Here is a 24730-nt window from a genome sequence, read left to right on the forward strand (position 1 = left end):
TTAACTATCTGCCTTTCAACATGCTACCTCAACTACTAATGTACAGTTTTAGCCCACTAACTATCCCACTATTGGCCATGGTACTACTGTACTTTCAGTAAAGCAATTGTACTATCAAATTCACAAAAACTCTGTCTGAATACATTGCTCTTCTTAATGGGTTCAGTTCACTATTTAATCTGCAATTTCCTATGATCTGTATCCCAAACACATACCACGTGAAACTGTACGTGGGCAACTGTGCACTCAATGGGTATGGACTAGTTTTTTAATTAATTCCCCATATTATACACCTAATGTTTACTCATGTCAGATTAATGAAATATGACGTAAACACAAACTGGTCTACTCAGCTATTCTGCCAAAGTTTGTGCACACAGTGTGCATTCAGCAGTTTTATACATCCTAAAATAAAAAAAAATAAAAAAGTCATCTAAGTCTAAAAAGTTGACTCACACCCCAGTCTGCTGTGTGAAAGTTCTGTGCTTGACCCACTCATTCATCACGTCTTACTCCCTCTATGGACTGAGTCACACTTTAAACTATGTCATCTGACTTTCTGGCAGAGTTTTTTCTTGTTAAATTACCACTTTGATCTCAGAGAATATCAGAGATTGTCAAGTACAAGTCCTAAAACCTTTTTAATCCTAACTGCTTTTGTCCCTGATGCGTCAGCGTGAGCATCAGCCAATTGCAGCACGCAGTGGGATCCATAATAATGTGTTGTAGGGACGGGTGTAAAAAGCTGAATAGCTGCTTTTTAGCTATTCTCAATCGGCTGCAAATAGACACTCAGTTTCATTATCTAATCCAAATACACTTTAATCAAATAAACAATGTCATTTCATGAGATTTCCACTTCCTAAATAAAGCAGCTGCACTGTTTCATACTGTGATCATGATTTTTTTTTTGTATAGTGTCAAAGTTTGAGAGGAAACATAAGTTACAGCAGGATTTAAAAATAATTTTCAAACCTTTACTGTTACCTGCTGGGCATACCAGTTTTGAACAAAAAGCTAGTTAATGAAAGCAACCACTATCTAAGCACTGAGCATATCTTTTCATCAGGAAGCCTCTTCTTTTTACTGGTTATGTTTTGGAGTTTGGAGTGGCATCTTTTTATGAATGCCAAAACAGAACTTTTCTGCCTCTTTGTCCTTCATGGTCCACGTGCTTCAATTGTGAGAACGTCAGCCAACCTTTACTCTGGTGACTGATTCCAAAACTGATATCCAAAGACACTCAAAGAGAAACAGAAAGCACTCGCTGCACTTACAGCATTTTTCCCATGTATGTAAATATGATGTTTTATAGTATACATGGGAAACACTTTCGGTTTTACCTACTACCCCTTCAGGGAAATGGTGTCAGTTATAATAAGTGGATACACTTTACACACAGAGATAAAAGAGACTCAACGGGTAGATTGTGATTCAGCTTTTGTTGTGACACGCCTGTCAGGAGGAACTGGTTGTAACACCAGATCACCTGTTTACCTGTCTGCCCTTTTAATCTTTTGTTTGTTTTCTTTATTATTCTCCCTAAATTACTGTCTGTTTGCCCAGCAGCTGCCTGTCTGAGCAGCTACAACAGCAGAAGTTGCTCATGGTATGACTGTCAGCTGAAATCCTATTGTACAACAGCAGCAAGTGGTTTACTGAATATTTAGCATTAATATCATATGTTAGACAGAGACAGTCTGCTTGTCTGAGTGTGTTTCCAGCTGTCAGTTGCTGCTTAACTTGTTTTTGTTTGTTTATATACAGTATACATATATATATATATATATATATATATGTGTGTGTGTGTGTGTGTGTGTGGGTAGATGGGAGAGAAGAACTTATTTATGTAGGTTAGTGGTGCATGTGTGTTTGCATTGGGTAGATAAGTGTCTGGTTATCTGAAAGAGTGTGTTGGTGTGTGTTTATGTGTACACTCACCTTGTAAAATCTCCGCAGTAAATGCAGACTTTCTTCTCTTGCGCCCTGCAAACACAAACATGAAGAATAAACACTGTGGAAAAATTTCAGATAGATAGCATCACTGATGTGACACACACGCAGAGGTAACACATCTGTATCTTCTCTGAATGTGTGTCTTAAAAAACAACAAAGTGTTGAGAAACAAACTGTGCTTGTTATCAAAATGCAAATCAAATCAAAATCAATGTATATCACTCAATTTTATTTATAAAGCCCAATATCACAAATCACAATTTGCCTCACAGGGCTTTACAGCATACGACATCCCTCTGTCCTTATGACCCTCGCAGCGGATAAGGAAAAACTCCCCAAAAAACCCCTTTAACGGGGAAAAAAAAAAAATATATATATATTATAAATAGCTGCTCTTTCCACATAAAATCCAACCTACAATCTACAATCACTGAATAAAATCACACCATATCTTGAATTTGACCAACAAAATTACCTGCAGGAGCAGTCAAACCTAACAGACTTTCCCACTTCTTAAAGGGAAACTTCTGTACGTTTCAAACCTGGACTCTATTTTCTCATGTCTTTGTGTCTCAGTAACAAATGGGAACAACATATTTTTTAAACTGGTCCAGTATTGTGAAACCCTGGCAGCCAGAAGCCACAACACGCAGTGCAACATAATCCCTAGGGGCAAAGATGCCAGGTCAATTTCTGCTCATTAAAATGCTTGTTTTTGCTTCTGGCAGGCTCAGATTTAATTTTAAATGTCTGCTATCATAATTGAAAGGCTACTCCAGAGAAGTGAAATGTTTTCTATATCTTTGTTTGATCCTGTCTTAGTGTGTGTAACCACGTTTCACTCAAGGAGAAGTCTTGTTGTGAAATCTCACAGACCTTTCCACACAATTAGCTAAATATTCAGCCATGACATTTAAAATATTTTAGTTACACTAAGCTGGGCTTTCTTCACTCCAACAGCACTAACTCTTCATGGTACTCATCTCTCCAGCTCTCACAAACATTTTCAACGTAGCTTTCCCTGCAGTAAGTCGCCCGTCATGATATTTCAGAACGAGACATCTCCTTGAGCGAGATTGGGTCACAACAAAAGGTGAGAAGAAACGTTTCATTTCTCTCTTGGGTCTGTTGACGCTAACTTTTTTCCCAAGGAGCACATGTGCTCCTAAGATGAAAAAATAAGGAGTGCACAAAGAACTTTAGGGGCACAATGTAAATTGATCAAATAATGTGTTTTCCGTAATAAAGGTGATGCAAATAGACATTTACAAGCAAAATTATTTAATGAATTTGTATACAAAATGTACAGAAAGGTAAAATCATCAAGTTTTGAAAAAGTATTGCAACTTAATTTTGTCTTTAATGTTATTATCTTATATATATATTATCTTTGCAATATGATTATCTTATATAATGTTATTACTATCCTAAAACATTCTCCAGGTCCTCTGAAACTCTGCAGGACTTATTTCCACCCTGCCCAGCAGCGGTACCGTGGCGAACGGTCCCTAACTGCGGGGAGAACGGAGCAGGCCTCTCCGGAGGTCTGCCGCTTAACCTGGTCCGTCTCCTCCACACTTTCACTTATTTCCACGCTGCCCAGCAGCGGTAGCTTGGAGAACGGTCCCTCACTGCGGGGAGAGGGGAGAGGGCTTCCCTGGAGGTCCGCCGCTTAACCCGGTCTGTCTCCTCCGCCACACTTGAACCACACGACAGTGGCTTGGAAAACCGCCCATAACCGTGTCACACAGGGAAGAGGGAAGAGGGAAGGCGGCTGGTGTTCCTCCAACATTTGCGGTTAGATTATCATATTTTTTTAGTGACAAAAATATAGGCTGCTTTGGCTGATTTTTTTATGCGCACACGTGCCCCTAAATATTTTTTACTGTTCACACACACCTATTTTTAGTCGCAAATGCGAGTGAAACGCTCGCACTGTCGAGCGCTGCACCTCTAATAACAATCTGAGCCTCTCAGTGGCAAAAACAAGCACTCTCAGTGAACATAAACTGACGGTGCATATGGGGATTACATTGCAGCGTGTTTCACAGCTAAATACTGGGCCAATTTAAAAATACTGTTGTCTCCATTTGTCACTCAGACACAAAAACATCAGAAAATTAGTCCAGGTTGAAAAATACAGAAGTTTCCCTTTGGATCACCGCTTCCGCAGCCGTTACACAATGATGTCATTCCAGTGTAGTGTTATGCAAGACCATTTCCTTTAACAGCAATTAATGCTTCCCTGGCTTACTCATTCACATCAGGTGTCAGAGAGCGTGAGGAAGGAATGTTATAACAACTGCTTTATGCTTTATTTTCTACCAACGCCTGTAACACTACTCAACAAGACAACAGGTTTATCCTTAATTATGAGGCACTGTTGCATTCAGTCTTATGCATTATGTTTGATGGTTTTAAAGCAGCACTAGTAGCAAAGTTTAGCCTTTGTGATAATAAAGTATATGTTATTCTATCTTATGCACAGCCAGTGTTTTTCCTGCAGTAACATCAGAATGAAAGTAGTTTTAGATACAGTGATCCTTAAACAAGGAAACAAGCCGTGTGTGATTAATACTGAATAAACTAAACCTGGGAATGCTGGCCAGTTTTCCTGTCAGAGATTAGTAACACAACTAGTGCACTATTTCCCAACAGCAGAGCGGAAGGAGAATTAGCAGGGTCAGGGCCGATTTAAAATAATATTATTATTTAAAGGTCAGTTCTCGGGCTTTGTATCTTTTTGGACAGCACATAAAAGAAAGCCAGAAGCCATAATTAAAAAAAATAATAATAATAAAATAAATTGTAACTAAAAACAGTGATGAGATTTCCTGGAAAACCCCTCAACACTACCATTTCAGCCAAAGGAGCACTGCCTCAGTTGAAAGGAGCTCTACATTAAAATTAATTTGTGTCAGAGGTGGGAAATTTGAGCAGAAACTCCCAGTGATTTTACACTGACTGATATCAACAGTAGGTGAAGCCTGGCCTCAGAAAAAACTACTGAAAATGACCATGTTCAGGTTTCAATTCACTTTTAAATTAAGTCAGATTGGACAGTGATTTTTTTTTTTTTAATGAAATTCCAACAGAAAACACATCACACAAGCAGTAGCACAAATGCTTCCTGTAATGAAAGAGAATAGAGATGCAGAGAAAGAGAGGGTGTGGAGGATTACCCTGAAGTAAGAGAAGAGGAAATAAAAAGATTTCTGAGAAGGATGAGGAAGAAAAATTGAGTGCTGTTCTGTGGAGAGAGGAAGAGGAGAGGGAGTAAGTGAGGAGGAGGAGACAGTTAGTGACAAACCAGAACTTGCTGAGAAACCCTGCAGCTGCTGGTTCTGAGGAAGTGATGAAGTTTAATTTAAATGGATTGTTTCACTGGTATGGATGGAAACAAGATCCAGCTTTTCACCTGCCTGCTCTGACTCTCTGATGTCTAACATTCATTATGTGTGTTTGAGGGAATATGGATTCTGTGTGTGATATGCTGACAGGATTAGGGTCAGGTATCACTCACATTTGAACCCATCATATTACCTGGCATTTGGTACCTATACCCAACAGTGCCTTTTATGGGAAGTTTTGAACAAGCTGTAGGGGTGACGTAGTCTTGCTCTCTTTCTCTCTGTACTCCAGCCAGTCAAAGGCTGATTATGTTCCTCTGCTTCTCCTAATCACACACAGCTCTTTGTTTAGACACAACTGACCAACATGTGTAAGAAGTATGTGATTTAAAAAACACAACCACAAACATTAGTGATAGGTTTACGAGGTTATTTCTAAAATAGAAAGGAAAATAGACCAAAACTGTTGGTGCTATAGCGATAGTTCTGGCTCAGCCAACAGGCTGCGGAGCTCAATGGCCACCTTACCGGCTTTGGGGCGCTTTGCAACGTTTCCCCACTCTGTCTGAATTCGGCGGCCTCATGGAGCTCCGCTGCAAGCAGTGGGACTCAGTGGCTGGCGTCCCAGCTTTGCCGCACTTGGCCTTGCTTCCACCTCCTGCCTGAACCTGGCGTTCTCCCCCAGATGCACCCTCATGTACCAAAATTTGGCCTTTAACTAACTTCAATAACTTCAATCAGTATTTAGTAGTACTGACTTAATTAGGCCAGTAGCCTTAAAAGCACCGAGTTCGGTACACAACCCTAGACAGGACTGTATGTGTGAGTGTAGTGTGTGCATGCTTGTGTGCACTGTACCTCCAAGCAGGCCAGATGAACATCTTTGATTATACAGTTGTTTCCGGACAGCACCGACTGCTTTAATAAAAGGCAGCTCAGCTCCAGGGTAGCAAGACGCACTTTACCATCTACACACACATACGAGAAAGATATTTAAGTAATGAGGATAGCATACTATAGTTCCATATTTGCTCTACAAAGCAAAGTTTACAGAGAATAATAATGTGTAAAATGTTGATATTTTATATAAAATGAATAGACAAAAATGTGTTGTGACTATGCTCGTATGTTTAGCTTGGAAATACGCAAATAAAACAAACAAAGAAATAATGGTACTTGATTAAATATGGAACAGCACATGTAAAGTTAATTTCATATTCATCACACAGCCATGCACAATGATGGGAATTCAAACTGGAATACGAATTGCTTCTATTGGTAATTTAGATAATTAAAGAAATTAAAAATGTTTCAGTCTCAAAGGCAGGTGACTGAGTGTGTGTGTGTGTGTGTGTGTGTGTGTGTGTGTGTGTGTGTGTGTGTGTGTAAATGTGTGTGTTACCTGGCTGTGCTGCCTGGCTCATAACTCTGATCAGTCTCTCTACCAGCACCAGGCTGTAGGAGCTTCTCTCCTGGTCAGGAACTGGCAACTGCAGGCGCTCCAAAAGATCTCGGTTAATGCCTACGGATGGACAGACAGGCAGGCAGACAGGTTCAGGAAAAAAGTTTCATGCAGATTGGGTGGCATGAACCTGAATACTGTGATGTTGGAGTATTGTCCTCACTTCTTTTTTCGAATTCAAAGTAACTTTAGGTGTGGCGTTATTCTAATCAACCTGGATTCTGAAATTACAGCATATTTTAGCCTGAAGTATTTCTCAAAAATGTGGTCGTTGTGACTCTATGGATCATGCTAACTTTGCATTTGCTACCTCCACTGAAGAGATTTCGGGCAACAGGGACTCGTACGAAGTATCAGTATAAGTGTTGTATATTTAGACTATTTCCACAGCTCTTCCTTGGCACCAGACAGCTGTTTTCACTGGAAACTAATCAGTTAGTTAGTTTACATTATTGTGTGACTTTGGCATATGAAAAGTTAGTTCAGATTAACCAAAGCCACACAATAACACAAACTGAGTGATCGAGGCAGTGGTAGACCAGCGGCTCCTGTGATCAGTGAGCTAAAATTACTGTTATTGTCAATGGATTCTGGTGGCTTTGATGAGAGCATAGATGGGGAACTGAAGCCGTCAACAGCTTCCCCGTTGGAAAAAACTTTATGTGGCAAGGTAAAGTGGTGAAAATATTCTTAATATATCATACACTTAGACTGATATTGATTCTTTAGATAGGACTTTTTTAGGTGGCTAAAAAACCCTTTGTTGCTGCCCCATCCACAGCTTCTGTGGCGAAATTCCTGTCTGCTTCTCCAAATTACGATTATGCCAACTGACATCTCCTCTACGTTATAAACCGTGATAAATTCTTCAAACAACCACACTTCAAAAGATCTGGACTATCCCTTTATATGGGAAAATACAGTTCTCTGTAAATAGTTCTGTTGAGACAGTCAAATCCAAAATATAAGCAATGTTGTGCACCATATATGGACCATTAACTTAGTTACCAGGTATCTAGAATGAGCCACACCAGGGTTGGAAATCAGCGCCAGACACCAGCCAAATGTGGGTAAAACATGCAGGTGGCAGCGAGATTTGCTTCAGTCATCAGCCAAAAACACAAAGGGAATAGACTGAGTGGCTGGTAGATTTTGGAATCCACCATCCACAGTGGCAGGTGGACAAAAAAGGTAATTTCCAACGCTGACTACAACCAACCTAATGAATATACATGTATAAATGACAGGAAACACCAACCTTGGCTGTGTGAGACAGCGTAAAGCAGGCAGAGGACAAACAGGGCATGGTAGTCATCGTTGGTGCAGTCAAGAGCGCTGTACACCATGTCTAAGAACGGTCTGCAGAGAGAAGATACCATCAGTGCATCAACACTTCTGTCCTTCCTTTTATTCATTCTTGCCATATGTGGACCAAACTAACAGTTTGATTTGCTCAGATGTGTGTGTTCATGTACCTGCTCCTCTGTGTGTGTGTGCGGGTGGCCGCGGCCGTCTTCTCTTCATCAGTGATGTTCTGCTCCGTCAGCTCTGACACCTTACACTTCTCCATCACCACCATCTCTATCTCTGTGTGCACACACACATACATACTTTGTACTTACTTACATAAGTGTCCATAAATGTAAAGTTTCTTGGTATGTAGAAAGAAAAAAAAAACATTCACGATCACATCACACATCCTCAACAAAAACACACACCATAACTGTGAAGACAAAAATTAGCTTTTGTCACCAGTGAATATGAATTTAGAGTCTGAGGTGTTTCCTTCTCAACCTTCACTGGCTCAAAAAGAATTGATAAAATGTGTTAAGGCAGCAAAGATGAGCCAATCAGTGTCTGCATACTACTGATTAGGGGACAAAACTACAAACATTATCAATGCATCAAATGTGCTATTTGATAGCATTCAAATGTAAGGAGTATTTCAATCGATGATGTATAGCTTGTCACCGACAGTAAGTTACCAGCCGTCCTTCAAAAGGTTTCTTATTTTATCTCTTTTCTTATCAATCAGTTAAACAGGGTGGGTGTCCTTTTCCACCCTAAACGGTTCATGTCTCATTTTGAAACTATCTGTTCCTCTGCAGCCCACGTTGTTATTTGTGTTAAAACCCATGGTGTCAAAAACAATTCTGTGTATTTGCACCTTAGAAGCATTTAAAGTTGTGCAGCCCTGCACAAGACTCTCTGCATATAGAGTCTATTCAGTCAAAGTAAAGAAGGAATCATTTCAGATGAGTGAAATGCCATTTTTTACGTAACAAACACACACACATACACACACCCACACAAACTCAGATACTAACACACACATGCACACAGAGCAGGAGTGAGAGACAGGCGGAGAGGTGAGGAGCACAGGATGGATGGTGTGTCACCGTGGAAATGGACAGTCTGCTTCCATGGAGATTGTGTTGGACATGTGGTCAGTGGTAGCCATGGTAACCATGGGGAAATTAAAAGGTGCCAAACAGGGGAAGCAGCCGAAAGAGGGAGGCCTCATCTCAAAACTAGCCAAGAGGAATTTTTGATTAAATGTTTTGCTGTTTTTCTTCTGCATTTTTTGGCCTCTGTCATGATTTGACATCTGTTTTTAACACTCTTCCTTTTTTCAGGAATCGGGCATATCCTTAACTCGTGAGCTGTCTCGCTGCTCATCAAGAGGCTGCATAGTGTAATCTGAATTTGACAATAAACATTAAATGCATGGCGATGACAGACAGCAACAGTCATGTGCACATTAAAGTAGGCAACTAGGGATGGGAACTGATTAACGGTCTGATTTTTTATCGATTTCTGGATAATTTCTGTGTGGGGAAAAAAAAGGAGGCCTACGCAGGTTTTCACACGCGATCAAAACTGTTTTATTGTCTGTTCTTATCTTTAATTTAGTTTTTCTTAGTCATATCAAAATCTGCTCAGCCTGCCTGTGTGGCACAAATGTTATTTTTACACAGGAGACCGACTTTCTTTGATCATGTAGCCCACTGTTACTCTATAATTTTCTGGTTTAGCAATGACATGTATAAACTACACTGCAGACTGGACTCACGGTGACAAACAGTGATGAGGTAGCTGACTTACATATGAACGGGTCCAATGCGAGTAGAATATGCATCAGCAGGTCCACGTTACAGTACAACTGATGTACGAAAGACCTGTACTGTCACAGCGCTGCATCTTTATAAATATATGTGTTGCCTGCGTCCAGGTGCTGTTTCACCACTGCATTATAGAGTACAAGTCGAACAATGATGTGCTATTGCTTCACCTTATAAACAAGCGCAAACCCTCATCTCTAACAAACAAGCAGCTCCATCTCACACACATGCAGGTCAAAGCTGTATCGTATGTTTGCTACTGCTGTATATATTTCATCGCACAGTATGATTTTTGCTCAGCACATATATATATATAGTACACTTTGCAGTCTTATAAGCGGTACTGTCACGACGACTGTCATGCCGGCATCTATTAAAAGGAAGTGATAAGCTCAGAGGCACACAATGCCAATAGACAGAACAACTTGGAACTGATTCTCGATTCCCATCCCTAAAGGCAACCCAAATGAAAAGCAGAAAAATCAGAGCACATTTCCAGTAAAAGTTAAGCTGCTGTCATCTTTTTAGTCTTTAAAAGAGTTTGTTTCTCTCTTTTTTTGTTTGGAGACGAGGGCTGCTGCTGTGGTGGCTGTTGGGTAGCCAGGGTGCATCATGGGAGACTGTGTCTGACTGATGGGAGTAAAGAAACACTGACAAACACAGTCCTGTACTGCTGTGTCCGATGAGACACGCACTCACCTTCCGCCGTCTCCCCACTCGCTCTGCTTCCCTTAGAACTCCCACCTCCTCCTCCTCCTACTCCCTCTGTACCTTTTCCCTTCTCCCTCTCTCGGCCTCCCTCCCTCTCTCCTCCTCTGCTGTCGTCGTCCCAGCCCTCCTCTACTCCTCCTCCGCCGCCACCTCCTCCCCCTCCCCCAGCCCTTTCGTCATCCTCCTCCTCGCCCAGGTTCTTGTAGTTTGGCCTCTTCTGAGTTCTCTTGCGGCCGCGGTGGCGGGACAGCTCCAAGGAGCGCTCCAGAGACTCCGGGGGCTTGGTGAAGCGACGCACACCTCCTGCACTGGCCTTGTGGGGTCAGAGAAGAACAGAGAGGCAAGGGTGTGAGATGTGTGTGTGTGAGGGAAGGCAGCACATACCTGAAAATGATGGTCATGGATTAATTAATTATTTATACCTCTACATTATGTAGGATCCTTTCTGGTGGTCATGAAATCATGAATATATCGTGTTATCATATGCTTTTAAATATGTTTTGGTTTTTCACATCAGTGGTAACACAGTGCCATACCTCCCAGTAAGGGCTGAATAAAAAAGGCAGATTAACCCTCAGAACAAGTGAGAAAAAGAAAACGAGAGGGGTGTATACAGTCAGGTATGAATATTATGGAGGAAACGCACTCAGAGGCAGGATACTTAGAAGAAACTAACTTTCCTGTTTCCAGGAAGCAATATCACTGCCACCCTTTACTGGCAGAAGTGTGTCCAAAAAAAGAGACACACATCGACACGTATAACACATGCATTCACAAAAACACACTTATATCACTGATGTGCCTATCTACTCAGACACACACACACACACACACACAAACACTGTGCCTTACGATAAATCCTTCTCGCCATATCTTGTTGATCAAAGTTTGCTAACACACAAAAGCCTCTTCCTCCCTGATACACTTATCAGAAAAAAATGACCACTTGACACAAGTGCGCGCACACACACACACACACACACACACGCACGCGCACGCACGCACACACATACACACACACAAAGTTGATCACTGGCTTTGAGGTCACATCGGCGAGGCCATACTGGAACTCGAAATAACCCGCTTCTCACATACAGCCCTCGAACTTGCACAAAAACGCAGATATGCACACAGGAAACAGCTGGTAAATGATAAGATGCTGAGCAGAGATGTCAACACTGACTTACAGTAAAACCGAGTTATCAGATTGACAATAATAACCACTGCCGCTACCTGTTTTTCTTTTTTAAAGATTACTTTCTGGGCTTTTGCCTTTAATGTATAGTACAGGTGAAGGGTGACAGGAAAGGGGGGGGGGGGGGTGACTACATGCTGCAAAGGGCCTCAGGTTGGTGACGAATCTGGGTAGCTGCAGTAAGGACACAGGCACACGCTCTACCAGGTGAGACACTGGGGCACCCCTACTAATGATAAAACCGTTTTACTGCTTCAGATGAAAAGACAGCATATAAATGAAATGGCTGAGACACAAATTAAAAAAAAAAGATACACAAAACTGAAAACTAAAATAAAGAAGTGTTCTTATGGAGCACACACACACACCTCTTTCACTCCCATCCTTAACAACGGAGCACGCAAGGGCTGTGTTTTGAGTCCTCTGCTGAACTCCTAGTACACACACGACTGTGTCGCCACTTCAGACTCCAACACCATCATCCAGTTTCCTGACGACACAGCTGTGGTGGGCCTGATCACAGATAACAAAAAAGGCCATCCTGGAGGAAGTAGAGTATCTGACCTGCTGGTGTCAGGACAACAACCTACTCCTGAACGCTGGAAAGAGGCACCAAAGGAACTACACTCTCTTAATATTACGAGTCCTCTAGAGGGTGGATAGCTTCAAGAACCTTGGTGTCCATATCACTGAGGGCCTGACGTTGGCGCTGCATACTGACTCAGTGGTGACAAAGGCAAGACAGAGACTGTGTTACCTCAGGTTCCTGAGGAAATTCCAGGTTTCCCTTAAAGTCCTGAGGAATTTTAACTCCTGCACCAACATCACAGTCTGCTACGGAAACTGACGGAACAGGCCCTGAACACCATCACTACACTACCCTGCCTAAAGGATGTTTACATCAGGCGCTGCAAAAATAAGGCCATGACAATCATGAAAGATCCCAACCACCTGGATAACTGCCTTTTGGTGTTGGTTACACCAGGTCAGCACTGAGAGGTTCAGGAATAGATTCTACCCTTAGGCTACAAGGAATCTAAATGAAGACCATGCCTGATCCTGAGCCTAATCCCATATACATTTCTTATTATTACACAATTTTGATTATGCAAAGTCATTAAACTTAGTGGGTATTTTCACAGTAAATAATAGATTACCACATAATAATAGGTCAATTCTGTCAAGAGTCCAATGGTGCAGCCACATAAAGAGCCACTGAAAGTCCTGATTCTGTTGTTTCATTTATGTAAAAAGGTTAAACTTTTGTTGAAGAAGACAAAGAGGAAGAGGATCAGGTATCTCACACTGAAACTAGGTGGCCCTATTTCACTTCACTTCTTACGCTAACACAAGCCACCAAACGCGCACACACAGACACGTGAACATGTAGGTACATCGAAACACACATGTACACCTCGTTTGCAGTGTCAGAGGATGAAGACCCATCCTCCTTATGTGCCAAGAACAGCTGCAGTTTCTCAGCATACACACTTACTGGAAGGAGCGGTGTGCCAAATGAATCAAAACTAAAAGCTATACTTTCTGGAGCCAGTTTTTCTGGCTAAACCGATTCATTGCTCGATGACTGTTAACACTAGAGTTTTTTTTGTAATTTCCTGTTTATTCCTTACTCCTGTGAAAACCTCCTGGTTTTCCTCCACACTTTCCTGAGAGGAAAGGTGGTCTTACAAAGGACAAACACTTGAGAATGCTTTCATTTTAGAGAAGTTTTCAAGGAAGTATTCTTTATTAGGGCTGTGAATAACAAGATAATGTATTTAAGATTAAGTCGACCATATTTTTAGACTATTACCTGAACATAATAAAGCTAAAAGCCTTAGCAACTCATTTCCACAGAATAATTAGAGAAGTGTTTTTAATCCAGACTGTAGCCAGCCAATAAAATCACTGACATCTGTATCATCAATCTGTATCACTGGGTGCATCTAGAATTGTACTGTAGTTGCTGCTAAAACACGGTGCGTACGCTGTCAGACATAAACCACAGATTAACATCAGTGTGTGTTGCACCTGTTAGCTGACGATGTTCTGGTAAACTGCTCACACTCTGAGCCTATGCTGAGAAATTAATGGAGGTCAGGGAGCATGCAAGGCAAACCTACACACACACGCTCAGGCAAACCCCTGCAGAAACACACTCGGCAGCACATCAAAATAGGGCACCATTTGCTGGGTAAAGATATACCTACACATGCACTCAAGTAAAACAGCTGCATGTGATTTGGGAGAAAAGGTACAGACATGCAAATATTGACATCATGTATCTAACTGGTGCACTTGCAAGTAAACACGTGTACAAAAGAGTGAGAGAGAGAGAGAGAGAGAGAGAGAGAGAGAGAGAGAGAGAGAGACGGAGTGAGAGAAAAAACCTCTTCCAGGAAAGAGATTTGGGTTAGGTGCGCCAGCTCTGTCAGTGTTCCATCATGTGACCTAATTTCCTGCCACATCACAGACAAACAGGAAGTATCACCTGACCACCTGCACAGAAACACAGCCCATGCCTCATCTGTCTGCGTTTCATCTACAAAAAATCAAACAATAACACAGCGTCACTTCTATCTGATGTGGTGGAAACAATTCATATCCGCAATCCAGCGTGCATTTAGAAAAAAAGAGATGATTTCTGTGGAACTGTTTAATCATCTCATCATCAGGAATGTTCATGGACTTTTTCCCACAAGAAATCATTGCCCTATGTGCCTGCAAACATCTGAACACAGGTATGAGAACACTGAAGCTACAAACAAGGACACAAACTCACCAAACTCATCACTGCAGGTTAAAAGTGTCAAACAATTTAAAATAGTAACCAGTCTCCTACTCAGAGTAATAAAGCTTGTTTGACTCCTAAATAGAGAAAACATTCATCCAAGTCATGGACCCTGTTAAATCTGCCATGCTTCTAAGGAGGCAAAACCGTAGAGAACAAATAAAGTGAAAAAACTCATGAACTAATACAGATAATGAGACAAATTACTGGTCTAAAAAAGCCCATCTCAAGTCTGTTTATCTTGTTTATTGTATTTGATAAAAAATCCTACATTTGGTCCATTTAAATGGCTACTACAGTACAAATATCTTTCTAATCTTTGGAAACCTGCTACACTAATGTTAAAAAATGCAATGTGTGGCACTTTCTAAGTCCAGAAAATGCAAGACGGGGAAACGCACCGCTGAATGAGTAGCTGGCAGGTACTGGTTTAGGTCTTTTGTGGTAGACCGACATTGTTAAGACATCACGCTTCAACTCACATTCACTGAAAAGGAAGGCTGCTTCTTACAACAGCCACAGGTCTAGCGCACGCACGCACGCACACACACACACACACACACACACACACACACACACACACACACACACATACACACTGCACGGAGAATAACCACAAGGGTTCTCAGAAACGCTCACTACCTCAGCACACCCACCTGGCTTTACAAACAGATGGTCAAAAAAATTAAGAAAGGGGGGGGTGAGGGAAGAGAAACTGAATCACGGAAGACGAAAAAGAAAATGGGAGGAAGAGCATTAGAAAATGATATGTGAGGGGAATCAGATGGGGGAGATCAGGGGGAGAAAAGGGGCAGACAGAAAAAAGAGACAAAGACAAAAGGGAAATAACATAAAGATACAGATGTAAACACAGAAAAATTCAGTTAAAGACGACACAAAGACAGAGGACAAACAGACAGACAGGGCGCTTTAATCCGAGGATATGACGAGAGAGAAGACGGAAATAAGGGAGCGAGTGTTCAAAAAATGTAAAGAAGAAAAAATAAATGTAGATAATTAGCATACAGCTGCCTTGATGTGGGTGAATTATGGAGAAAACCATGACCCCGCGATCTCATAACCACCTACACGCACTTCTGGAACTCCAGTCTATGTGTCTGTCTGTGTGTCTGTGTGTGTCTGTGTGTGTCTATGTATCCATGCGGTTTCCTGCGTAGGCGTGCTTGTGTGCATTTCTTGTTTGTGTTCTGTACCTCCAGTGTTTATGTGTATGTAATAGTGTGAGTATGGATCACAATGTACAGCCTGCTGTGTGTGTGAGTATGTTTCTGTGTGTGTATTGCCCATTAGCATGTCTATGATTCAGAGTCTGGGACGAGATTGTCTGCACACGGTTCTGGAGGTGGCTAAGCTGGCGGCTAGCAGCCAATGGTGCTAACAGTGCAAACGTTGACAATGGTGCTGACAGAGCTAGCATTGTGGGTGCTACACTTCTGATACCAGTGGTAACTGTTGTATGAGCACAGTGCAGAGCATCAACGATTAGCTGGCCAGTGGGACACACACAGGGACTCACATGCACTAACATGCAGCATGGCTGGACCATCTACCACAACAATGAACACAGACAGGTAGCGTGACTTCCTTTGTTACTCTGGACGCCATTACTCCACCATATCTTTACATAGCAAACAATTCCTTGCTGCTATATATATATGCTATATTGTTCTGAATGTTGTGTACAGCTCCTTTAATGGTGTCTCTGTGAGTGCTGTGCTGTGTATGTCCAATGTTGTTGTGTGTCTGGCTTACATGTTTGTCTGTGTAGCATGTTAGATGTTGTTATAGATGAGTGTATGTGTGTGCGTTACCGTGTTCTTGTGTGTGCTGTGCATGTCGGTCTGCGGGGTGAAGACAGACAGATCTCCGTTGAGAATAACTTCAGCCAGGGCGTTGACCATTGGCTGATAGTGGATGATCAGGAACACCTGGAAAACACAGAGTAATCAAAACATCTTTAAATACAAGAAACGTTCACAAGTACATCTGATTTTTTTTTTTCTTAGCTCTTACAACTGCGCTGCATGTCAGATAAAAGTCTGAAAAGCATACTTTGAATTTTAAATTTAAACTTTGCAAGCTAAAGGAGTTCATTGCACATGTTTAGCTGACACAGAAAAGTAATGCTAAGGCCAAAAAGGCAGGTTGAAATCCAACCACACGACTGTATATCAGTGGTTTGGTGATGGCTTTTTCATAGCATCTGATGTGTGTGTCACTTACTTGAGACAGCAGGTAGAGGGACACCTGAGGGTTGATCTTTCGCTCTTCAGACTAAAGAAACACAACAATTAAAGGCCAGTCAATGTCACACATACAGCAGGTCCATAGCTAGTACCTTTAAGAAAATGGCAGGGAGGGTAAAATGCATAATAAGCTGAAACTAGAGCGTGGAGAGACAAAGCATAGAGCTGGAATGATTAACTCGTCTGATGATCATTTAATAGCTTAAAAATGACTGTTCCAGTAGTTTGTATATTAACCCAAATGACTTTTATCTGCTTACATTGTCGTTTAGTGCTGTCAGTTATTTTCCTAAGCATTTCACAGACCATTCAATACAACTATCAAATGTATGAAAAACTTTTACTACAACCATGCTTGATAATGTTTGTCATCCCTGTTGAGTTTCCAAACAACATGACTTAAGAACGCAATGGTACGTAGTAGCTGAATGGAGACGGTTTGTCGTTAGACCTCGACTTCAGCACGTGAATGCACCACCATGACTGATTCACATGTTACGTGATTTTGATGATGTATTCAAATTAAAACCAATGGCCCCTGGAGGGAAAAACACATAAAATCTGCAGCACAACTTGCAAGTATTTGGAAATGGTTGTCAGTAATGTAAGTTTAAGCACATAGGATTTACTAGGCTGATTGTGCAAAAGCACTGGTATGGTCTTTTAAGTAATTAATTAGGCAAATGATTTACTGGTTCCACCTTGGCAAATGTAATTCACAGCTTTTGTACATTTTGTATCTCTGTAAATTGAATAGCTTGGAGTTTGGAGAGTTGGTTGGACAAGACATTAAGGGTTGTGGGTCTAAGTAGCCTGGGCCGAACACAGATTGTAATAGACCAGTGGTTCCCAACTGGTCCAGCAACAGGGTCCAGATTTCTCCTTAGTCATGAGTTCAAGGTCCACACAGTTATATATTAATTAATATATTCAGCGTCATACTTGTGTTTGGCCATGTGGTCAAGCTAGTTTGCTGTCTCTGTCATGTAGCTGTCAGTTTGTCACTCACTCTACAGCAGGAAACAGCACTTCAAAATAAAAGCTATTTAATGGAAATTCACTGTACTTTAAGAAACAATGTGTTTTTTACAAACCTGACACTTCTGCAAGCCACTTGTGGTCCATTCAGAATGGATCTGTGACCCACTTTTGGACCGCGACCCACCAGTTGGGAACCACTGTGACAGGTAATGGGTAATATGTTGCACTGCATCCACTTTTTTGTAACGTCGGCTGTGATTTGTAGAGTTTGTTGCATGATTTTGTTGTTTAGTTAAATGTTGTTTTGTATTTTTTTGTATTTGTGTGTATTTATGGACAAATTTCAGAATTCTGTCTTACAATAAAGTGAAATCAAATCACATTGAAAGATGTCAACTTGGACTGTGATGGACTTTTACGACACTAGGGAAACTATTTTCTGACATTTAAAATACTTAATTCATTGATCAATCACAAAACGAATCAAAAGATTAATCAATAAAGAAAAAACATGTTGAGTTTTTTATAATGTGATTTCAACTGTCAACATTTTTAACCACTGATGGCCTCAACTGAGACAAAACTGTACACAGTTTCTATGAAGTGTTCTTTAACACATCAGCTTACTGAGAAACACGTACATGACTAGGTGCTATAACACGTCATGTGCTATGGTTTGGGGTTAACATATTTTAGATGTGAATGGAAGAAGCACTCCACTTGCAACCTGATAATATCAGTGTGACCTCATTCATTTAGATATGCAGAGGGTGACATACCGTCTCGGGGATAACCAAAGAGTAGACGTAGAGGGGCAGGAACAGACGGTTGAGGAGGTGGTCAGTCAAAACGTCATTGAGGAATTCACAGTTGATGATGAGGATGTCGTTCAGGTAGTGCAGGTGGTCAAGGTGCTCCGCTACCAGGTCACTTAACTTCCCTCTGTTCTTATGTCTGGGACACAACAAGGAGGCAGAGAGATGTTGTGAATTTAAAAAACACTTTCAGGAATTAAAAAGTCATGGTGTACATGCTTTATTGTATATCAGTGACACTTTATTTTTTTAGCAAGCTTGAAAGCTATTTAAAAGTAAAACATTACAGGCTGCATTCAGTGATATAAACTTTTTTCTTTTTAAGTTTATCATTATGCAATGACTAGTGTATCATGAATGGAAATGTCATCTAAAGGGCGCCAGGATGACATTACAGACCAGACATGCCTGATACCTCGAGGCCACAGTGTGAATTACACTGAGAAACACACTGACGAATAAATGTCACTTACTCTTCATCTGTCTGCACACACTTGTCTAGTTCGATGACATGGCTGCCAATAAACCACACCAAGTTGCTGAAATATGGCACGGCTGTCTTATCTCGGATGTAGTGCAGCATGTGCTGGTTGTCCACTGGAGAGATGAGGGTCAGGATCAAGAACTGGGTTAGGACTGTCACCAAGGCTGCCCACTGGTATCAAATACCTACATACACTCACACATACTCATATGTACACACACTTTGAGAGCCTGCAGAATTACAAGAATGTGACAGTTAAATATGAGTAAAAAAAACAGCAAAGCCATAACATTAAGACATAAATTAAGAAAATTAACCAACCACGTTAAGTCAAATTAAACACATGAATTGGTCCATTGTTGATATAATATAAAGGGAATACTAGTGGAGTGGGATTTAGAGAAAAGCCAGTTCAGTTCCAAGTTGAAACAACAGTGTGACTGGGGCTGTAATTAGACAAGAGCAAACGGCATCTCCTACTGATTGTATGTCTGTTTGATCCAAGCCTGTGATCTGAGCCTGCACTCATGAGTTTGTCACGCTCACTGATGCTCTCTGAAGAGGAGTTATCTTTAAACAAGAGATCTGAGCCAGATTTGGTCCAAGTTTGTATTAGTGGTAATGAAAGTCACAAAATGAGTCATAATGTTTAAAAAAAAAAAAAATCTAAATATTTCATTCATGTGCAAAGTTTGAGGGGAACTCCACTGTGCCAACAGCTCAAAGCTACATTAGCCTCTACTAGCATAACACACTATTTCTGCTGCACCAATTGTTTTTTTAAACTGTCCATTTTGAGTCTGACAATGTTAAAGGAGTGCAATGCTAAATTGGTGTTGTGCTTTTAAAGGGACAAATATCCATGTAGATGTTTTGGTGTGAGTTGCAGTGTGTTGCAGATGTCTGCCTTCTCTCCAATATAAGAGAACTAGATGGCACGCAGCTTGTGGAGCTAAAAGCACCAAAAATATACATCTGAAAAACTCAACAGTAAAGTTTCTTTCGAGAAATCATGACCAGGTTACTCAAGATAATCTACAGACCTTGTTGTGAGCAGTTTCATGTAGATACTATTATTTTATTTCTACTCAACTACACCCGCAAACCGCATCAGCATGCAGGAGAAATAGTGCATCTACTCCTGGATGAGAGGCTCATGCTTATGACCATAAATGTCGTCCTCCTCAGCTGAGGTATAACGTTAACTAGCTCAGTGGTGGTGGTGATTCAGCAGTAGATGCACTCTTTCTTCTGGACAGTGATGCTGTTGGCAGGTGTAGTTCAGTAGAAAGAAAATAGTTCCTACATGAAACTGCTCACAACAAGGTCTGTGGATTATCTTGAGTGGGTCATGATTCCAGGAAAGAGATACTAGCCCCTTTTACGCTCTCAGATTTTCCGCGAATGTTGGGCCGTTTTGATGGCAAAACACACAGAGCCGGATTGGCGAGTTCATCCGAGATGCCCAATTTTTCCACCTCGTAGGGTAGACATATTGGCGGAACCTTTTTGGCTTAAACAGAATGAGGCAGCCTTCCGCCACAGGAGGGGCTGTTGAAGACTTGTGGGAGGAGCTGTTGATGACGGCGCACGTGCGACCCACTGGCGGTGGATAAACAGGAAACAGCTGATAGCAGGAATGAGCAGCTAGTAGCAAGAGGGAAACGCAAACCTGACAGACACTGTAAAGATGAGCAACTGGGGAGACAAAGAATTGCGCGCCCTCCTTGCCCTCGCAAACGAAGAGGCAATTAACCGTCAAATGACGGGGCGGTGGAGGACGGGCCAACTTATGAGAGAGTCGCCAAAGGACCCACGTCACTGTTTACGTCACACGCTGAGCTACACGTTTTGTTACTTGCTCACGCCCCCCATTGCCCCGAAAAAGGCGCATTCTGTATAAACAAAAGTAGGTAGGCGGCATTTTGCTGCACTCCCCAATTTTGTTTTTATACTGCCAACGCTGAAAAAAGACTGATTGGGCTTTCCGGCAAATTTGCACAATTCCTATTTAGAAAGGGCTACTGATTATAGTGGAGAGAAGGTACACATCTCTATGGTAGATATCTCACTCTGCAACTCACACCAGAACAATCTAGACTGATGAATAACAAGATGGGTAAGAGACACCTTTGTTACATGTATTTGCAAATACTTCTATGCATCTGTTTTAATGTGTCTGGAATAAAAACCTACTCCAGTTTAACACACAGGGCACGTGAGGGAAAACCAGACATTCTAGACAATCACTTTAGGATACATCTCTTCTGTGAATGACATCTTAACTGACTTGAGATGTGAACAGTCCTGGTGTAGTACCACTTTCTTATGTTGTAATCCAAATGCAAATAAAAGCTGATAGTATTCTCACAGTGCCAATCCACACAGGTCAAACTGACACAAGTAATGAATGAGCAGCCAAATCAAATGTATGAATTACATAATAGCAGAAGACAAACGGACAAATCACAAGCTGCCACTACTCAGAGTCACAGTGTCATTCCAGCTTAGTCCATTTAGTGGATGAGCTGAGGATTAAGCAGAGGGTGACACTGACTGAATAACCACAGTGACCAAAACTATCAAACCCATCACCAAAATAACAATCAACATGTGGGGCTAAACTGAAATTAAGTATGTGGAACAATTAATCCAAGAAAAAGAAATTAAAATAGGCATGCAGGTTTTTTCTGCATGTATGTAGGTGGGTGATACAGATTGATTTACAAGAACAGGAATTGCAAGGATATTCATACCCGTACATTTATAACAAATACACCATTAGGTACAAATAGGGCTGGGTATCAACAAACACTGAGAGGAACTGAGTAATAATAACTAACTTTAGACACGATTTTGTAAACATTTCAAATTTGAGGCATTAAAAACAATGACAAGTCTCATTAACAGCAGCTATACTTCTAAAATCAACACACTAGAACAACATTAACTCATTTAAGGGACAGAAAATAACAACACAACATGTTTCTAGGATACCCAGCCCTAAAAAAAGACTGAATGAATGGAACCAACTTACATGAAACTGGAGTTAGGCAGATGGGGCGCGCAGAGGGAGGAGGGAGAGGAGGAGAGAGACAAGGGAGAGGAAGAGTAGGAGTGGTTGTTGAAGAGGAGGAGGAGGAGGAGGGAGAGGGGGAAACAGACACAGGGTTAATGTGTGTAAAGGGGCGGCTGTGGAGGGGGGTGGAGGCTGGGTGGGACCCCGCAGGTATTTTAACAAATGCAAACTGCAAACAATGGCACATCTGGTAAAGGAGTTTACATGTTACATCACACTTTATTTTCAGAATATCACATTGGTCTCCACTGAGTAACATTCCAACAAAAGAAAACTGAACAAGCAGCAAGTAACCACAAAAACAGCTAGTGTAGTAGCATCAGTTCACTAAAATATCTTCACACTAGCTTAATTAGTCTTAATGCTGCATAAAATCCTTTTCCAGGTTGTCATTTGTTGCAGTACATGACCCAAGGAATCAGTAGGAAGCATCAAACTGAAATGTTCAACATCGTAATGCTTAAATAAAATAAGAAATTTTTATTGGAACATACTGACCCATTTTCACAGTCGTGACACTGCAAGTATTCAAATAAATGTCTGTTAGGTTGCTATCTATTGCTGAATGAGGTGACACAATGGTGACTGAGCCTTTGGCCCACTTATGAAAGTATTGCAAGATTATATTTGCAGTATTAGAAACTGGGGGTTGAGGGTGACATTGGCAGAAAAAATGCTGTATTAAGTTACTGCTAATGCAAACTGAATGTTTCCAACTGCTGTAACTTCACATTAAAATCATTTAACTGCTGCAATAAGTGTTGAATTTTGATATGAAGTCGTCACAGGATGTGCAACGTGTCTTACAGTAGGGCTTGGTATCAGTACTCAATACCTTTAAGGTGTCCACTGACATAGCCCAGTGGCAAGCAGTGTTGAAACTTCTCTAGTCAAATACTACCTGCATTCAATCCTTTTTTGTACCCAAATCTAGAAAAAAAAAATCACTATTTTTTATGGTTTTGCTTGCCTTCTGCCTTCACTTGCACTAGATGTGCTCCCTTTATCCACTGCTCATTTTCATTCACTGCTGCTCATTATTATCCACTACCTATTATTTTCATTATTATTATTATTATTATTATTATTATTGTTATTGTTATTTATCGCCGTCTCTTGTATTTTTGTACTTATCTGCATGCCTAGTTATTTAAGTTTTTTTAAGTTTAATTTTGAAATCTTTAATCTGACTCTTTCTCCTTGACTGCTGCAACACTGGAATTTCTCAATTATGGGATCAATAAAGCTGAATCTTATCTTATCTTATCTTAGTTAATGAATGCAAGCATTCTTTGACTGAATGTGACCTGTAATTGGTTCACTACTGAAGCTACAACCCATTCAGTAAGTGGTGTATCAAAGTCGAGCGCAGTGTGTTTGAAAGGGCTGGCAGTTTGTTGTTAATAAATATTTTAATAATTTGAACTCTTTCAAAATGTATTCATGTAAAAATCATTTGGATGGGGAGGAGTGGTGGTGTTATTTTATGCAAAAAAATATACAAAAAAAAAAGGTACTCTTTTGGTACTGGTATCACTTTAAGGGTACTGGTGTTGGCACTGGTATTGTAATTTTCTTTAACGACACCTAGCCCAATTTTCTGTGACGTATGAGACTGCAAAACAAGGCAACAGCCATTTTATGCATTTCTTGACAGCGGATCAATTTGAAATATCAAGGAGCAGTCACAGTGAACTGTTTGATCAAAGGCTGCAGGCTGCACACCTCCAACTTACCAACTCCTTTCACTGTGCCCTGCTGTCCACAGACTCATGCTGTGTGCAGTATAAAATCAGATCAAGGTTGGTCACAGATTGATGGAAAAAGGCAAATTGTTGCCTGATTTCTTTCTTAAAACGACAACAGTTTGTCTTGCTGCCCACAGAATTCTGTGACCTGTATCAAACCGCACTTGCTGTTCCCACCAGAAACTGCAGGTGTTGCCAAATATACAAGAACTGAAATCTTTAAAATTGCCACCAAAAGTAATGGGTTTATTTTAGAAAAGCTTTCACTGCATAATTTTACAATGAAATTACAGCAGTATGTCAGCCTGTACGTCGGGATAAAGATGTTCTGTGTTGTTCCCTGACAAAAAACGTCAGAGTTGCTGCACTGAGTTGATGCTTCCCTCTTTAACAGATTCCTTACTATAGATTAGCCCATAGCCAGACCAGCAATGACACGTTCCCCACACCACTAAGTTACTTCATACATGACTTGTACTTCTACTGTGGTTAAAGTCAGTTGTGCTAACTGTATGAAGTCACTGTTGGGAGTTACAGAATCAAGACTTCATGGACGACGCAAGACGCAAAGTTGTGCAAAGTGTTGCATGCAGGGTTAGACAAACAGGTACGGAGACAGACAGGACGCCATAGTTGGTATGTTGCAGTGACTGTATGTTGAGGAAATGTTATGTTTAATGAAGAGAAGCATGATGTGGAGAAGAGCCAAACCCGCTACATGTACCACCCGCCTCCCCTGGAGTGCCAGTGGACAGCTCCGAGCCCCGAG

General features: G+C 41.1%; 1 protein-coding gene and 1 long non-coding RNA gene across 4 annotated transcripts in view; one reads left to right on the forward strand and one right to left on the reverse strand.

The window, feature by feature from the left end:
- clec16a (C-type lectin domain containing 16A) overlaps positions 1-24730 on the reverse strand; it is a 62336-nt gene that overhangs the window by 29965 nt on the left and 7641 nt on the right. For 2 of the 3 annotated variants that reach the window (XM_050068575.1, XM_050068573.1), the window contains exons 6-15: positions 19124-19247; positions 18615-18789; positions 16832-16882; positions 16420-16536; positions 10590-10914; positions 8244-8355; positions 8027-8127; positions 6709-6828; positions 6165-6274; positions 1942-1986 (exon numbers count right to left, since the gene is read on the reverse strand). In XM_050068575.1, the coding sequence (XP_049924532.1) occupies positions 1942-1986; positions 6165-6274; positions 6709-6828; positions 8027-8127; positions 8244-8355; positions 10590-10914; positions 16420-16536; positions 16832-16882; positions 18615-18789; positions 19124-19247 (1280 nt within the window). The remainder of the gene's footprint in view (positions 1-1941; positions 1987-6164; positions 6275-6708; positions 6829-8026; positions 8128-8243; positions 8356-10589; positions 10915-16419; positions 16537-16831; positions 16883-18614; positions 18790-19123; positions 19248-24730) is intronic. The other variant, XM_050068574.1, reaches the window with a different exon arrangement.
- The window catches only part of LOC126405067 (uncharacterized), a 31555-nt gene that overhangs the window by 3175 nt on the left and 3650 nt on the right, over positions 1-24730 (forward strand). The window lies entirely within an intron of this gene.

Source organism: Epinephelus moara, chromosome 18 (genome assembly GCF_006386435.1).
Source record: "Epinephelus moara isolate mb chromosome 18, YSFRI_EMoa_1.0, whole genome shotgun sequence".
NCBI classification, from domain to species: Eukaryota; Metazoa; Chordata; class Actinopteri; order Perciformes; family Serranidae; genus Epinephelus; species Epinephelus moara.